Raw genomic sequence first — 17,700 nt, 5'->3', positions numbered from 1 at the left:
GGAAAAGTATCCAAAAAAAAAGTCATAAACCTATTGCATTTGTACCAATTCAGTTTTAAACCTTTTTACATTGGTACTAATTCACACATCTAGCCAATTTTGATCGAAAATTATTAACATGAATGTGGGTATGCCATATAAGACGATCGATTATTATTTTTATTTATTTTTTCCTTTTTTACTGAAACTTTGGCTTTGGCCTTGCCGGCAACCGTCTCCCAGGGAGATCACGGCCTCATTGGCATTGGGCAAGGCGGCCTAGATCTGCCGAGGGCCGGCAAGCCATTGCCTTCGCCGGCCGGCCCTCACCAGTGGCCGGCAAGGTTGGTTGGTCCTAGGGCCAACAAGGATTGTCGGCGACACTCGCTGACCAAAGCCAAAGTTTCAGAAAAAAGGAAAAAAAATAAAAAATAATTTTTTTAAAAAATATTATTGAAAAATATCCATGTCAGCATTGGCCACTTTACGTGACACTACCTACGTTCGCATCAGCAATTTTCGGCCAAAATTGATCAAATGGACTGAATTGATACCATACTAAAAGGTTTAGGGACTAAATTGATCTAATTGAAAGGTTTAAAACAGAATTGGTACTAATGTAATAAATTTAGGATTTTTTTTTTTTGTACTTTTCTCTGGGAACATATGTTGATTGTCTCTCCATGATTTCACGCCTCCAAATATATAACCCCGCTAATTACAATCGTTCGCTAGTAGTTATCATTTTAAGTACAATTACAACCGCACTCCCGAGTTTCCGGCTCCCTATTTGCACGCCATCTCATCCGCAGACGGTTACAACTTCTAAGGCCATTTACTCAATCGCCACTTGGTATCATTGCTTTCCGTCGATATTTTCATCATCGATCCTCACCTTGTTTCCAACACTCCGGTCGATCAACTTTGTTGATGCCTTTGCTAGCTCAGTTAATGAACTCAATTGAGCAACTCTCAGCTACTTATCAATGTCAATTCCACATAGCCATCGATGATTCCTCTTCGTATATGTCGACATTCATGTTACACAATTGTCGATCATTAAATGGCTTGCACCACTTCCATCGGCTTGTCTTCCTCAATCGCCTATATTTCGTAGCTGTATTGCCTATCCGGCGGGAGCTACGCATTATCAACATCGACATATGGCTTCATAATTGCCAATAGACATCATATAGCGATCGATATTCATGCTGATCACATCAAGCAAACTCAATTAATTGACCAAATCCACAATTTTCCGATTCAAAAGAGTTGGTATTTTTTTTTTTTTTTTTGCGGGTAAAGAGTATGGCTTAAGAACCAAAAGGTTCTATGAAGCTGATATCTATAATACTTATATACTAGCATTGCCTGACATGATGTTATAGCTTGCCTAGGCGCCCGTTCATCGATGATTTGAGATTACGGAGGTTTAACATGATTTTGACCCTAGAAAGGTCTAAACCCGACATGGCTGCTGAACAATAAAGCCGGCAAAGGACGGGTGCCTCGACGGAGACATTTTGTACACACAAAGTTCTAATCAAACAAGTCCAGATCGAGATTTAAAATCCCACAAGACTTAACATGTTAAAGTCTTTTTTAAGGAGCTATATTTTTCTTCGCATTGATTAAATGCGCTCCCATGCCTCTGTCTTCTAGAAAAGTAACAGGACATGTAAGTACGATTAGTGAACTTTTGTGACATTTTCACATTTTTATACTCCCTATCGACAACGCGATGCATTGGACACATTGCGCATTTGCCCACCCGCAATCTAACACACGCTAGGGAACAAGAGAAGGGTCACCATCTTTTGCTCGAGCCTTCATTTGTCCAAAAAAAAAAAAAATTTATAGTCCCTATCGTAGGAACTTAACTTTACTAATTCCTCGACTTTGACTAGGTACAATATTTTGTTGCGCACCCAACATAACTGCTTTGGTCGTTGGGCGTTCTCATTTGGCATTTCTTATGTATTTGGCCTCCTTCCTTGACTCTTTCGAATCAGCATTCACATTTTCGGTCCCCATAGTTATTATATGTATATGTATATGACTAGGCCTTGTTGCCTTCCGCCCATAAAAGAATTGAGAAAGGAGCCCTCTCTTAGGAGCGCTATTTAGCTTTGGCAAGATAATTACCAAAGTAGTCCTAAACACATGTACATATGTTAATTCAATCCTAAACTTTTAAATTTGATCAATTTAGTCATAAATATTTTGACGATTTGCTAGTATAGTCCTTCCAGCCAATTTCGGCTGAAAATTGTTGACGTGGCGATAGTGTCAATGCTGAATGAACGCTTTATTAAAAAAATTAAAATTTTTTTGAAATCTAATTTTTTGCCCCTTTTTTATTTTCATTTATTTTTTTTACTTTGAATTCCTAGCTAGTGGGGCCTCAACGATGGCCAGCGACCCTCGCGACCACGGGAAAAAAAAAGTAAATTTTTTTTTAAAAAAATAAAAATCATCCATGTCAACGTCGATTGTGCCTTGTAAAACAACCAGCATCTATTTCAACAATTTACAGCAAATATTGACCATAAGGAATGTACTAGTGAATCCTCAAAATTTGTATGACTAATTGAAAAGTTTATGACCGATTTGGCCACTGTATAATAAGTTTAGGATTTTTTTGATATTTTTCCGTAGCTTTGGTTTGTATGGAACTGGCTGTTTTAAATGTTTAATATAGGTTTGGATTTATTTATTTTTATTCTCAGTCATGAGAAAAGAAAATTGGTTAACTAGTTTTCGGTACGTTTTAAGGAATTTTTTAGCGATAACAATGTTTGATCACACCAAGTGATTGATATTTCAGGGAAAAAAAAACCACCATTTGTGCCATGGCCCAACTCCATTGGCTTATTTACCAAACTTTTCACTCCCTTATGCAACTATTGACTTAAATACAAAAAAAAAAAAAAAATCTGTCTTAATGTCCTTAAGGACCAATCGACATCCGACACATGACGATTGCCGATGGACACAATGGGCTTCCTTGCCGGACTTTTGAATGCTGCCTTAGTATACAACTGCTCAAGAAAAGAACAGTACTGCACATAAGAAGCCACGCAATTTCAGCCCATTATGCAAGCCCATCTTCTTCCGAAATGCATGTGCAATCTCTAACTCGATTACTAAGCATGTAATTTCCTTTAATCACCCTCCTGGTTTTTTTTTTCTAATCTTTTGGTAAGTCTTTAATCCCTTTATGTCAGCACTCTTACCTCCTCCAATTTCAAAATCCTATGTTTTACGCACTGCGATTTCGAAAGAACCTATGTCGGCGCAATCCCAAGTCATTGCCGGACTACGAATGTTTATCGTGGGGACAACATAGGTTGTATTTTGAGCTACCTATGTCGAAAAACCAAGGTCGCATTTGGCTGCATAGATCTAAGCTACTATAGAAGATGGTGGTTATGATTCTAGCGACCGCAATAGTCATTCAGGCAGCCCCGCACGACCCTTGGAGGGCCATGATTAATGGTGCAATCCTGACGGGGTGGCGTTCCTAGGTTTAGGGACAAACAATCAATTAGTCCTCATCGAGCGTGGCAATTCTCCCTAGTCTCAACTATGACGAGCAATCACGGAAATGCGTGAATCCCGTGATTCTCGAGGGCGGTCCTCTCACTGTCCCGGAACACCGGCCGTCGCAAGGGATCATGCTTAAGGGGTTAGACTTCAAGAAATGCGTATATGGTCGTGTATTGCGTCAATCTAGAAGGGCTTAATACTTTAAGAAGCAGTGATGTACTTGAGTCAAGCTCGTGGACGTCTAGGACACTTTTAACATGTGATAATCCCACGAGACCGGTGCGATTTCTCGAAGAAGAATTTTTTCGGCCTTTGAAAGTCAAACGCGATGGCTTTTCAGACTTTCCCGATGCCCCAGCCAGAAAGCAGCTTCTAAGCAACGCCGTACTGTGTTACTATTCTTAGTTAATAAAAGAACCTTTGACCCGCACCAGCATCGCACCATTATCAGAACCCTTGCGCCTTCTTATCAACCACTCAGAATTGGTCCCCCTTCATTTTGCTCCACACAATTGTCAGTTCATATTTCGTAGCAATCTCTCATCCTTCATCGTGTTCCTACGAGACCCGAAGAATTGCCATGGTTGAAGAATTGCAAGAATCTTCGTCTCCGAAACCGTCGTCGTCGTCACCGCCGCCGTGGTCGTGCGCAGTCCTTCTGAGGGTAATGAGCCGGAGGAGTGCGTGGGTGCTTCTCTTCCTGATAGTGAGTGTGGTTTTCCTGTGTTGTATATGGAACTTGGAGAATCTCATCTTCTCTTGGTATAGATGCCAGTGCCAGCAGTCATCATCTTGGTGGACCGCTCTTGAAGCGTCGGTCCTCCTCGGGGCGGCTTTCTGGGCTCTGTTGACCGCGGCTGCTGTCACTGTGGCCGTGCCGGCGATTGCGGTCGCCTGGATAACCGTCGTGGTAGGCTTGGCCTTCTCAGGGAAGTCCCAGAGAACTTTGCTCGTCGAAGGCAGGCAGGCAAGCAAAGAGATCGTCTGGTTTATCTGCAAAAACTCGTTCAAGGAAGGAAGAGCCGTGGCAGTGGTTTGTGCCGTTTTAGGGTATTTTGCACTTCTCAAGAAGGGTTAAGTGCTAGGATTAAATTCACTTTTAGACGCTGTTCTTTTAATACGTTGTCTCGATTAAATTTAACCTTTGTACATGATATTTCGATACGATAATCTCTAAGTGTACATAACCTCGGTATATTCATTGTACGATTGTTATGATGAATACAGTTAGCGTTGTAATTTTGACAAGTTTTATACAATTTATCTTTATTGTTACGTGATTGACTTGATTTAATATAACGAATTTGTAGACAATAGTATTTCGCTTGAAGGAAATGTTAGCTCCTGGTCTTTGAACAAGTAAAATCCATTTATGAGGAGGGCTTTCCATTCCATGGGCCGAACCTATACGAGGTCATTTCCATTTCTTGCCATAGTCAGAAAGGAGTGCCTTCGCAGACCAGAACATGTCCGAGGCCATTTGATGAATGAAGAAGACTCAAGCTCATAACAGAGTGCATGAGAGGGTTCAAATTGACACTGCGAGATGTACCTGCGAAAGTTCAACAATGATACATGGAATAGTAACGTAAATGATCTATGAACTCCGACCCAATATGTAATTTGGTCTATAAATTTTTAACTTGTTCAATGTGGTCCCGAAACTTTATCCTAACATATAGTATAACCCTTGAATTTTTAGTTTGTTCGATATATTCCTTGAATTTTTTTGTGCCTGTTCGGATTAATTCTTAAACTAAATGAAGATGTTCAATATTGTCCTTCCATTAATTTGAGTTCAAATAACATTGATCATTTTTAAATAGTTTAGGGACGAACCTGAAGGTGTACCAAAAGTCTCTAGATCACATTGAACAAATTAAAATTTTAGGGATCACATTGCGTATTGGATTAAAGTTCGGGGACCGGATTAAACAAATGAAACGTTTAACAACCACATCGCACATCGGACTAAAATTTAAGGATCATTTGTATCATTTTTCCGTGATACGTCAAACGGTTGATTCTGTTGGAATTTGTGTCTAGGCTGTCAAGGAGTATAGCGATCCGATCTGGATTACATTGACCCAACCGTCAATGTTTTGATATTGCTGTAACAACATGGATCAAAACATGCAAAATTAATGACCTCCATAAATAAAAAAAAAATCCATTAACATAAAAGAAAACGACATATCATTATACTTATGATCTTCCCATAAGACGAAAATAAAATTTTTGTGTGTCTCTAGCTCTCATGGTTCAAAAACTTAATAAATAGAGAGTTAATATAAAAAAAAAACTCAAAATTATGCCTACTGTGATGCCAATACTTCAAACTTTTTTTTGTATCGCCGAACCGCCAAACTTGTACTATTGTCGTATTGGAACAAGTGTTGTATAGTTATGACACAAAAAAGATTTTGAGGTGTCGGCTTTGGGGTTACAATGAGCAAAGCTTTATTATTTTTCGTCATAGATAAAGGGTTTGTTGTCATACCAAACCAGTACAAGTCCGAGTTTCTAATGACACAGAAAAGTTTTGGATATTGACATCGCAAAGCCATAATTTGGGGAGCGGGGGTTAAGTAATTTCGCAAAAATGAAATGTTTAGAAGTCCGAAGTCACCGAACAAAATTAGTCTTCATTACCGGTTCTATTATGTTCCTCTCGTTGTTCTGATGTCCTAAATGATTTTGTGTAGCTTTTTGAAAGATCTACTGATGATGTGATTAAGGACGCAAGTGCAGATAATCCTACTGTGATTACATTGCAGTTAGTCATAATTGCCAGATTTCAGGAAACTGGTGAGATGCTTATATTTCATTTTTTTTTTTCAGTTTGGCCTTGAAGACAGAATTTCTTTCTGAGCATTTGCTAGAATGTTGAAGATAGATTCATGTGCACTTTCGTCGCAGATGACAGCCGACACCGACCACACCTTTAAATAATTTCTGGCCCATGTTTCGTGCTGCGACTTTAGCTGGAGTGCCGACACTGCCGATTTGTCCTTTTCTTGTAGCTGCTCTTTGTATATCTCTTAGATTTTGTAGGCATTTACGTTTGCCAAAGTACTTTTAAAAAAAATGCCACCGATATAATAAGCTAGATATTTTTGGGACACGAAAATTATTTTGGAATGAATGAGTAACGGGAGCAGTGATTTAGGAATTTTAGTGATGCTATTTAAAAAAAAAAAATTATCAGTTTACTGTCTTGGGATGGAATTCAATTCTGAAAAGACTAAATTATTCCCGTTTTAAAACCTTCAAAAACACCAAAATTTTTCTCCAAACCGTCTCCCATCATCTACACCATTGTTCACAGCGGTGTGCCCTCCCGCCTTGCTGCAGCCGTTGCTATCCACCCTGCTCGCCTTGAAGACACCACCGAACCAGCCCTCTCCGTCGGTAGCCAATCATGGTGCTCGCTCGCTCGCTCATTCTTCTCTGCAACATATCCAATATTAGGCACCTTACTCTTGGCATTCAGTTTTTATTTTGTCTTCCAAGGAAAAAAAAAAATCACATATCTTGCACGAAATGTATGCTTCACCGAGAAAAGAAAGTTGTAACTAGTTCACATTTTCTATGTCAGAGAATTCTAGTTCAATAATTGTTCATCAGGCTCTGCAGGTAATCGAATTTACCGAAATGGTTAGGGCAACAACGTACAAGAAATTAGACCATGATCCTAACGCCAGAACACGTCAACTTTGCCATTACTTTATTTTTAATCCATGTAGCCATGTGCAATCTTCATGGATTTGGTCACCAAATTAATCTGATGCATTCCATAAAAAAAATTAATGTGCAAATCACAATTAAAAACTTACATATAGAATAATAAAATCTAAAGGGTCGGCTTCCGAGTCCTTAACCGAGTGAGTCGTCCGCTCCCGAGTCGTCGTTCTTGAGTGACGGGACAGATGCTGATCAGACTAGTTCTACCTACCCAGGAAACAATTGAGTTTTCAGAAGATTTTATTCATTTCATGTGACAATTGGAGTTGACTACCATATGCCCACTCAGATTCAGACAAAAAGATACATAAAATTGTTTTGCCTGCCTTCTGCTGGATGGAGAGAATGCGAATCGGATCACGAAAAGTGGAAGAGGAAAACACTCGAGTGTGATTAACAGTAGAGTTATTGAGTTTCCGTTTATTTTTGCAAACGATACATACTTGGGAAAACATTATTCCACCAACTAATGAAAAATATTTCCATTATGGATAATAATTTGCGTCTTAGATATTTTCATAGACGATGATGGTTTTAAGCCAATTTATGTCTTAAAATAATGACACTTAGGGCCCGAGGCCGTGTGACCCCAATTATAGATGGTTTCTGTGGTGCCCGACTTGCTAAATTTGGCCTTGGTGGGTCCGTGCATGTAGCAATCCGATACAATGAGGACAGAGAGAGGTCGCCATTGTTGGAGGGCCTACATAAAGGGCGAGTCCTAGTAGGCTTCTAAAATAACAAAGGGAGGATGAATGAATCGAACTGTGCATCGAATATGGAGATATATATATATATATATATATATATATATATATCAAAACTAGAATTAACTCACGGATGCACCTTTTGATGTAACGGTAATATTCAACTTTGGAACTCTAAAGTTAAGCGTACTCGATGAGAGCACTTTTAAGATGTGTGACCTTTTGGGGAGGTGCCTATATGTATGCCAAAGGACAAAGTTGTGAGTCTCGGTATAAGACAAGCAAAGCCAGACAATACCTCCTTCAGTTAAATTCAAAGCGTAGCAGCGCAACCTCTATTTGCCTCTTTCCCATAAAAGAAAGAAAATCAAGAAAAGCATTGGCGAAAAGAAAAAGAAACCATAAACTCATAATGTTCGATTTGTTTCGTGGTAAAATAAATGATTTTTTAAAATGTTTGATTGCATTGCTCGTCAAAATGAATGAATAAAAATTATTTTCATTATTCACAAAAATATATATATTAATCACTGTCGGTGATAAAAATATTTACTGTCGATTAATTACTTCAAATGATATAAAAATTCATCCTCAGAAAAATAATTTTCAAATTAGCCATTTTTTTAAAAGAAACGGATTCTTAATTACCATACTTTTTCCTATAATCATGCCGCCGCTTGTGATGATTGCTGTTCCTAGCAGATTCTCTTCACTCGCCAAGTGTAATTAGTAAAAAGAAATAATAATAATTAGGGAATCTGTCGTGAAATAAGTAGGCATTACGCTCTTTTGGGGTCATTATGCTGGTACCATTGCCAAGTTTTCTTTGACTTTTTTTTTTTTAAATCAAATTTCTTTGACTTCATATGTTGTTTTTTCTGCATAGATTGAAGGAAGAAAGGGATCATGGTGCGGTCCAAAAGATTGCTGGGCATTGACCGGTGGACAGACAGGTCTTGTTAATTTCAATATAAAAACTCCAACTTTATACTAAATATACCAAAAACATAAAAACCAATGGAAGGGAAAATCCAGCTCCAAAATGATTCAGAAAAGAGAAAAAGAAGCTAGAAAAAATCAATTGGCTGGGATCTCAAAACGAACAAAAGTACATTATATTGATTCAGACATCCCACCACACTCCCTACTTCTTCTCAACGCTGATGATCTTTTCGTGATTTTTCTCTCCTAAATTGCGACTCTTTTCTATTTCCGCTCAAAAGCGGACCACTTGTACCGTATGCATGTGCTTTCTTCTGCACTTCTGCTCTCCCTGCACACACTTCACCTACAAGATCCCACATTTTCCTGCTTCCTCTGTCTTTTGGCCATTTCGAAGAACCGAACATACTCAGGAAGCTCTGAGCTTTTCAACTTGTGGGTTGCCGAGATCTTTTCGTGGTAATTGATTATCTGGTCGATTTCTTGATGTGAAGCTGAAAGATCATCTGGGTTCGGCTCCAAGTTGCGATTTTTATGAGACCCATTTTTCACCAGTGAAGCAATGTACCACAAATCATCAAGAATGTCGGTGGGGCAGCGATTGATGTACCCGATTCTCGGTATCGCGTCCTGCATAGCTTTCATCTACATTTCGTCGAGTGATCTGAGCTTCAGCGACTACTATACAGAGCAGCAGATGGACTTCGTCAGACGAAATGGGACTCAGTTCATGGTGGGTGACGGTAAGGTGTTTTATGTGAATGGTTGGAACTCGTACTGGTTGATGGATCATGCGGTGGATGAGTACAGCAGACCCAGGATCCGAGCCATGTTTCAGGCCGGGTCGAAGATGGGCATGACCGTTTGCCGAGCTTGGGCCTTCAACGATGGAGACTACAATGCGCTCCAGATTTCACCTGGACGGTTTGATGAGCGCGTCTTTAGGGTATGACCGTATGAGTTCTGAGTTTCTAGCTTTTCTTGCAGTGGGTCTTCCTTGTTGCATTCTGTGAATGTTTGAGTGAGTACAGCATTCGTTCATGTCTGATTGTTGACTTAAATGAGCTTGTCTGAAGGGGCAGGTTTCAAATCTCTCTGTCTCTCTAATTTCAGTGTCGTTCTTTTGGAATCGGTCCTATCTCTCCATGGTAATTTAATCTAAAGTCAGGATTTTCATTTCATGTTGTGTTGGGTTTCGAATTTTTTTCTTCGATGAGCTGTCAGTTTATCGAACCAGAATTAATCACCGATGAAGTGACTGAAGTGAGAAAGTTGAGCTTGATACAAAGGCAGACTGCCAGGAGATGGACGAAAATGTGATTACTCATTGTGTTTGTTCGTGGGTCACTTCAAGTATAAAGGGGCTTTGTTCTATGGCACACTTGAAACAGAAAACTTATTAATGATTTGATCGTTGTTGTACAATTTATTGCGGTTGAGGCTGAACAAAGAATTTGGTTGAATACAAGTAATAAATCTCCAACACATGGTGTGTCTACTTTAGTTTAACTCGTCCTTAGGATAGTACTTGGTCATGTCTAACTTTTCATGAAGACTTCTTTGAAGAGTAGCATGAATTAATGTGAAGTATCAACTCTATTCGTTTTGTCTTCCCATCCCCCTGGAAAGAGATGCCATTTTTAAATTTGTGATTGATGGTGAGATACCATGTTCAATGAGAAATATATTGACTATTATGGTATGTAAAATGGAATTTTATGGTAAAAGCATATCATGCACTATCATCATCATGATGCCATAAAATGATTGTTTCTAAGATTTTTCATATGTTTTCAGAATGTGGCCTCATTTTTGTGGAACTCGGGTTCTCTTTCTTTTTGGCATCCACTCTTCCGTTACTTGATGCCCACATCAATGAGTTTTGACTAACATTGACCTCAGACTTAATAGGAAGTCCTACTTCTTTTGGCATCTCTTCTAATTGGAAAGAAGTTGCAATATGCCCATGTTGAGGTCTTATTTTATTGAGTTCATGAAAAAAGGAAAAAGTTTTTTTTTTCTTGAATTATCCATATAATGGTTTGCTAGATCTCATTTCAATAACTATACACTCTGGCAGGCTTTGGATCATGTCATTGCAGAAGCAAGACGTAATGGAATCAGGTTGCTTCTTTGCTTAGTTAATAATTTGGAAGCATACGGTGGCAAGACTCAGTATGTCAAGTGGGCGTGGGAAGAAGGCATTGGTTTGAGCTCATCAAATGATTCGTTCTTCTATGATCCTTCTATTCGGCACTACTTCAAAGATTATGTCAAGGTACTTACTCTTTTTGTGCAACTTCTTTTTGCCTTGAGAAGCTCTAGGTTTGTCCTGAAATTAAGAAATAATTTGAAGGAACTTGTCTATGCTAGCCTAGCAAACTATCGAAGACTTCCTGTGCTTAAGGCTCAAGCTGTATGATATTTACCTCGAACCACATTTTGGATTAGAGACTTGGAGCTGAAAGTTGTAGATTTGCCTGCTTGACCTGGTTAGATGTATAATCTTGCACTTCAATTCACTTATTAGCGCACTTATACAGAGACAACAGATTTGCCAGGGATTTATCATATCTGAGGACTCATTGTTAGTTAATCAGCACAGTTTTGATTGTTGATTCCTATAGTTATTCTGTTGCTCCTGAAGGGTCCGCCCAATTCATGTCCATCTAGTAGAAATGTGCAAATTCATACTGACAAACTGTGAGTTGACTTGGAACATATTAGTTTCATTGAAAAGGAGATTAAACTCTTTCATAGTGCCTTTTAAAGTTCTCCAGGAGCTACTGAAGTTGTTCATCACTAAAAGCCAAATGACAATGAATGTGTAATTCCTTCAAAGGAATAGTAAGGTATTCTGTGTGCATGAAGACCCAGATATACAAAGAAATGACAATTTATGTATAGCTCATAGCTGGATCTTCATGCATACAGAGCAACCAGATGTTGTGATGTGCTTGTTAGGGAAGAGTATGTGACTTTTGCACCTAATATGTTGAGTACAATAAGAAAACTCTCATTCTCATGCTGTGGATGTCAGAGAGGATTGGAGATAGAAGGACGAGATATCACCGAATTTCTTCTATGATAAGAACCTAAGATTCCTTTTTGTTTTCTCTCCTTTTGAGAGGGGATTTTGTATTTATTTTGGGATGGCTATGGGTAGTTGGAGTGGGCAGTTCAGTCTCAAGTTTTTTGCATGAGTTCACGATAAACTAATAGAAAGAAGCTTCTCATTTTCTTTCTTTTTTTTTCGGTTGTGAGAGGGTTCATCATCAGATATCTAATTGCATGGTTCTGCCATCCACTGTACTGCTCTAGTAGGTGCTCATTGCAGGTTTTAGGCTTTGTTTGGGAAAAGAAGCAAAGGGGGCATGAAAGTGGGTTTGGAGAATAAGCAGAGTTTTGAAAATTTTTGTGAGAAGGAGATGAAGGGAAAATTTTAAAATGTACCACTTTTCGATCCTCACCCTCTAATTTTCTTCTCATTTATTTCCAAAAAGAGCATTAGATACACATCTTCTTTTTTCCAGGTTATCCTAACAAGGAAGAACACCATTACTGGAGTTGAATATAGGAACGATCCCACCATTTTTGGATGGGAGTTAATAAATGAGCCACGCTGCATGACAGATAATTCAGGCGATACTCTTCAGGTAAGAATTTGAACCTTGAGGTCTTAGTGCTGCCTCTTCTTTGTGCCTATGAACCAAATTAGTGGACAATATATCCGTATTCCTTATTCCTCCCTTGTCTACTGAGTGTTATCGTTGTTTCCAATCATGTAAACATTCTAAACGTAAGTTGATGAAGCTTTTGGCCAAAGCAAAGCTGCAATCAAGCTTAAAATAGTTTGTGATGTTTTTGCTGTTTTTAAGCGGGGGGCCCCGGCGGTGGGTTGCTGGGCCAGTCTCCCTCCAAGTATAGTCACCGGTTGGCCCTCGGCCCGGACACCGGGTGAAGCCCGGTGGGGCCGGTGGATCCTGGACTATAAAAAAAAAAAACTATAAAGAGTATTTTGGCTATCTTAAAGTTCCTTTCAAAGACCTGCTTAGGTCTTGGATAATAATTCTGTATGCTTCTACTATGTAGGAACGCTTTACTAGTGATCCTGTCCATAAACTTTCCTTGCTATTTACACGTGATGCTTTCAACAGTTATCATTGAGTTACTTGTGAAGGTAAATCAAATAATAAGAACGCTTTATTGAGACATTTAGAAATTAGAAAAGCAAACATTACAGGAAATCTATCTTTAGGACATAGCAAAATTAACTTTTCCAAATCATGTCGTCGGAGCCATAGCAAGAAACTGAATGGAAGCAAGAGACATGATACTCTATTCAACATCAGTTCTAGTAATATGTATAACAAACAGCTCTTGTTTATTCTTATGCTTATACAATCTCTCTCCTTTCAGCTTTTCTTATTTATTTGTCTAAAATGTTGCTTGCTGCATTAATTATCATGGAACTACAGGATTGGATTGTGGAAATGTCAGCGTATGTAAAATCAATCGACAAGAACCATCTACTGACTGTGGGCCTTGAGGGATTTTATGGTCCCAAGAGTCCCAAAAAGTCAACTGTGAACCCTGGAGAGTTCTTTTCACTACTTGGATCTGATTTCATTAGGAATTCTGAGATACCAACCGTCGATTTTGCCTCTGCTCATATCTATCCGGACCATTGGTAAGCATTCGTTGTCAATACACTTTATTTATCCAATATGGTACAGTAGTTTTACTAAAAGTAAATTGGAAAAAGATCTCTTCTGCTGGTTAAAACAAGTCTCTAAAAGAACAAATTTAGCTTGAATGGTATTATGTTAGATTCTTCCTGATTTGTTGATGCTAAATCCAATAGAAAGGATGGGCATTTTTGGCTTCTCAAAAGATACCCCAGTAATGTCTGATATCTGACTATTAGGTGTGACATCATTCACCACATTGAGGCATGTCCTTTTGGTCTGTCTTTTGAACTCATTCTGACCATCAATTTGATGGCAGGTTTAAGAATCAAGATTTTGAGGAGGAGTTGAAATATGTCGCTTTGTGGACGCGCTCTCACATTGATGATGGTGATAGGATACTGAGGAAGCCAATCATGTTCACTGAGTTTGGTTATTCGACTCTAAACAAGGACTTCGATCCTTCAAAACGAGACAGGTTCTTCAAAACAATTTTTGATGTGATATACAAATCAGCGAAGAAACAAGGAGCTGGAGCAGGTTCTTTTGTGTGGCAGTTCTTGGTGGGAGGAATGGAGAAATATAACGATGATTTTGGTATCGTTCCCTGGGAGAGGCCAGAGACCTACAAGCTGATTACGCAACACTCCTGCAGAATGGCCAGAATTAGGGGATCAGCTGAGCTCAGGGGTAATTTGAAAGAGTTGTGTTCGCAAAGATAACGAGGGTGTCGATTCTTTTATAGAAGTTCTTTTTCTCATCCTAGGCTAGTATGATTTTCTGCCACTGATGGTGTGAAGCATGCGGGACTGGCGATCTTCTTGTACCATATCCTTCACGTATACGCATATGTTTTGGACCGAATGAATTTCATTTTGAGTGCTATGAATTAAAGAAAGCTAAGATAATGTGATTTCTGGGTTTTGAGAGGAACAGTGTAGGGCTATACTATCTTCAGAAGGCATGTTTGCCTGGTCAGGAAAAACTGACAAATGGTGGGTTAAAAGAGCAGAACGAATCTCATGTCTGATAGGCTATCAAGGCAAACTTAACCCATTTAGGCATTGACTGCACTTTTATAAGTTAAAACATGACAGTCTTAAGGATCTTGTTTATATACCGACATCGGGTATATTATATTTTACATGGCGGTGCATATTGAGAACTAGTAGCTCAACTGGAACTTCTCAGTCTTAGGAATCCGAGGGCAGCGTCCCTCATCTTCTCTGGAGGAGGAGTTGCCGGATTCAATGGCTTGAACGCGACCCTTCACTGGGCAATACACTTGGCCTTCTCCTCACCTTCCATGAGAGTGAAGGTGAAGGTGACTCTGTATGGATCATACATTTTACGCAGATCGCCATTGATGATGCGATATGTGATAGACACGACCTGATTCGACCTACTCCATCTTCTCCATTGATTCCTTCACGTAGCTGCATAGAGCTGCACAAAGAAAAATTGTTCAATCTTGTGTAGGAGAGACAGAGAGAGAGAGGAACAAGGGCCAAGCTTAAAAAACCTGAGACTTCCGGGACTCATCTCCTTCAACGTACTCAGCAGAAGCAAGCATTTCAGGGTTGATTTGGCTAATGATTCCATTGTCTCTGTACATCTTCCATGCTCTCTGCTGGGATGTTGAGCACCACATGTCCTTTCATCTCTCTCTCTCTCTCTCTCTCTATAGTGAACTTGAGTTGGTTTGTGAACCGTAAGAGAGTGAGAACCTGTATAAATGAGGAGAGGGATAAAGCATTTGCATAGTCCAGGTGGTGTTGGTTTTTCTAACGAGACGACTGTGACAAAGCCGACGTAAATCTCTTCAACACTTTGGGCTTGCCTTTTTTTGACCTTTTTTCTACGTTGGACCTAGGAAAAGTGAGGTAGATTATGTACGTAAATTTGTTGTTCAAATCTCCACCTTATATTTGCTAAAGGCCACCCTGCTTACGCCTTCTGTCATGTCCTTTTCTCTTTTAATGATTCTGCTCTTCCGATCCTTTCGGTGAAAAAGGATATATCTGATCAATGATGCAAATATAGTTGAACGCATACAATTGCTGCTAGAATCCGTTTAGAAGTGTGATTGCATTACCGCCCTCCGTTTTTCGATGTTGCTACTTCCTGCTTCAGGATTTTCAATTGAGGCTCCAAAGGCCAGTTTCGAGGCCTGTGCTTTTGTCAGAAGAATGGGCTTTTTGATATTGAACCAGCGATCAAAAGTGAATGTAATAATTATGAATGTCGTCATCTACTCAATGCAACCATGGCTTCTTCTTTCTGACATATCGTCCAACACTAACAATTTGCAAGTCTAGAACCCTAAACAAACTGCCGGTAATAAGCCGGAGGAAGGTGAGGAATGAGAATGATGTCAAATCATTATGCCAATGATAAGGTGGGGAATTTCTTTGACCCGTAGGAAAACACAGTATACAATAAGATGGTGGGATGTCTGAGCACACGTACTATTTCAGCGCCTGGCCATTCGTCGGACCAAATCACATGAAAAGAAGAATGCGGGAATATCAAATTGCGACTAGTCGATTGTCCTGAAAATCATCACGTAGAATCAACTATTAAAGGGTTTATTACTTGTAAAGTTCACTAAAAGAAAAACACCTGTTGTCCAGTTATTTCCCACGAATCCTAGGGTTCTCAGAATAGTCATTGACGCACACCTTACAGGTTTGTCCACCATATACAGGACCGTGAGTCCTATTTTAGGTCCTTATTAACACGGTTGAGTACTTCGGGTGGCCCCTGAAGGGTGAACTCAGGCATGACCAGAAGATAAAACAAAAATCCAACCGCAGTAAATGACACTGCTCCTCCTCTAAGACATCTACACCACAAAACAAAAATCTCCCAACTAAGGCGGCATGTTGAGTAACGTGCACAAATTTTACACATTCCGTAGGAAGTTGGAAACTCGTGTTGCAAATTATAGGGTTTGATTCACATCAGTACAAAATTTACTCAACATAAACAGGCAAAAGCACCCCGTGGCCAAAAGAATGACATACGTATGGTTCGAACCAGTTTATCTGAAAATGGTCCATGTAATCAGTCTGCTGTAACCAGTTATCTCGAATCAGGATCTTCAAAATCATGCCTGCAACTAGCCAAAATCACGACATAAAAGAGATCAGGCTTGATCCCATTCTTTCCATCACTACACCCTAAGAAAAGGCTAGCAGAAAGCCAGAGAACCAAGGTGGGCAAATTGAAGGCGAATGAATAAGAAGAGAACAGTAACATGCAACCGCCCACAACTTATAGAGCTGACACAATCAAATCTAGAAACTGACTACTGCTGGTGGTTGCATCCATTTGACCAAACATTACATAAAAGATATGATATGTATAAAGCAACCATTGACAACTCGTACATACAACCATGAAACAACTAAAGCACAAGTGAGATTATAGCACTAAAGATTTTGCTTCAGTCCAGGTGAAGGCACTTCAGGGAGATGAAATACATCTTTCTAGTCTAACAATATTAACATACATATCCATCAATCATCTATATCTGGTACCTCCCTCTATATTCTTCACCACTGAAACCAAGGAGCCATCTAGAATTTATGAGATAAACGTATGACGCAATAAACAAATGCAAATCTAGCAATCCAACCAGTAAACCCTACCAGAATGACAGCATTTACTACTGAACTTTGGTTATGGGTGAGGATACCAGTGACAACTTCACGAAAACCTCCATTGAGTAGTTATTCTATCTATGCCCTTTAAGGTACCAAAGCTATTTAAAATAGATACAACAGGTATTTTTCCGAAACTCTAACAAATTTAACTTCAGTTTCCGATTCTGCATCAATAGCAAACAGCATGGTGAATAATGCTTGGAAAACAAAATGAGTCTGCAGGACTTGAAAATATATTCTTACCTCAATGCTACATGATTAAGGTTGAGGACTAGTGCATTTTGCTTTATCAAGCTCTGCACTCAACATATGATGAAGCAGGACATCAACTCTCTGACTTCTTGTCTTCGTGCTGTATTAAACCAGGAAATGAAGCAAAGATAATGCGTCACACAATAATCTAAATCACTAATAAATCAGAAG

The 17,700-nt window shown here is 39.3% G+C and overlaps 3 protein-coding genes and 1 pseudogene across 6 annotated transcripts in view; 2 read left to right on the top strand and 2 right to left on the bottom strand.

Moving 5' to 3' along the window:
* The first annotated feature begins 4,108 nt into the window (after positions 1-4,108).
* LOC115754506 lies at positions 4,109-4,606 on the top strand. Its single transcript, XM_030693540.1, has one exon. The coding sequence runs from the start codon at positions 4,109-4,111 to the stop codon at positions 4,604-4,606; it is 498 nt and encodes a 165-aa protein (XP_030549400.1).
* A 4,406-nt stretch (positions 4,607-9,012) lies between these two features.
* On the top strand, positions 9,013-14,542 carry LOC115754524 (mannan endo-1,4-beta-mannosidase 2-like). Its single transcript, XM_030693561.2, has 5 exons — positions 9,013-9,867; positions 11,002-11,199; positions 12,455-12,577; positions 13,400-13,611; positions 13,929-14,542. Exons 1-5 carry the CDS (start codon positions 9,484-9,486, stop codon positions 14,329-14,331), a joined length of 1,320 nt encoding a protein of 439 aa, XP_030549421.1. The 5' UTR covers positions 9,013-9,483; the 3' UTR covers positions 14,332-14,542.
* A 97-nt stretch (positions 14,543-14,639) lies between these two features.
* On the bottom strand, positions 14,640-15,608 carry LOC115754525 (annotated as a pseudogene).
* Positions 15,609-16,521: 913 nt separating this feature from the next.
* LOC115754526 (two pore calcium channel protein 1) overlaps positions 16,522-17,700 on the bottom strand; it is a 34,874-nt gene continuing 33,695 nt past the window's right edge. For all 4 annotated transcript variants that reach the window (XM_048281845.1, XM_030693565.2, XM_048281844.1 and 1 more), the window contains 2 exons: positions 17,521-17,629; positions 16,522-16,730 (listed from right to left, as the gene is read on the bottom strand). In XM_048281845.1, the coding sequence (XP_048137802.1) occupies positions 17,536-17,629 (94 nt within the window). In that variant the 3' untranslated portion in view covers positions 16,522-16,730; positions 17,521-17,535. The remainder of the gene's footprint in view (positions 16,731-17,520; positions 17,630-17,700) is intronic.

The sequence above is a fragment of the Rhodamnia argentea genome, chromosome 7 (assembly GCF_020921035.1).
Source record: "Rhodamnia argentea isolate NSW1041297 chromosome 7, ASM2092103v1, whole genome shotgun sequence".
Lineage (NCBI taxonomy): Eukaryota > Viridiplantae > Streptophyta > Magnoliopsida > Myrtales > Myrtaceae > Rhodamnia > Rhodamnia argentea.
The sequence above is the reverse complement of the archived record's forward strand: the minus strand, read 5'-3'. Positions and strand labels throughout refer to the sequence as shown.

Coding starts and splice junctions, on each gene's coding strand:
- LOC115754506 (XM_030693540.1), top strand. CDS start 4,109: ATGGTTGAAGAATTGCAAGAATCTTCGTCTCCGAAACCGTCGTCGTCG.
- LOC115754524 (XM_030693561.2), top strand. CDS start 9,484: ATGTACCACAAATCATCAAGAATGTCGGTGGGGCAGCGATTGATGTAC. Junction 9,868..11,001: donor TTGATGAGCGCGTCTTTAGG/GTATGACCGTAT, acceptor ACACTCTGGCAG/GCTTTGGATCATGTCATTGC. Junction 11,200..12,454: donor ACTTCAAAGATTATGTCAAG/GTACTTACTCTT, acceptor TCTTTTTTCCAG/GTTATCCTAACAAGGAAGAA.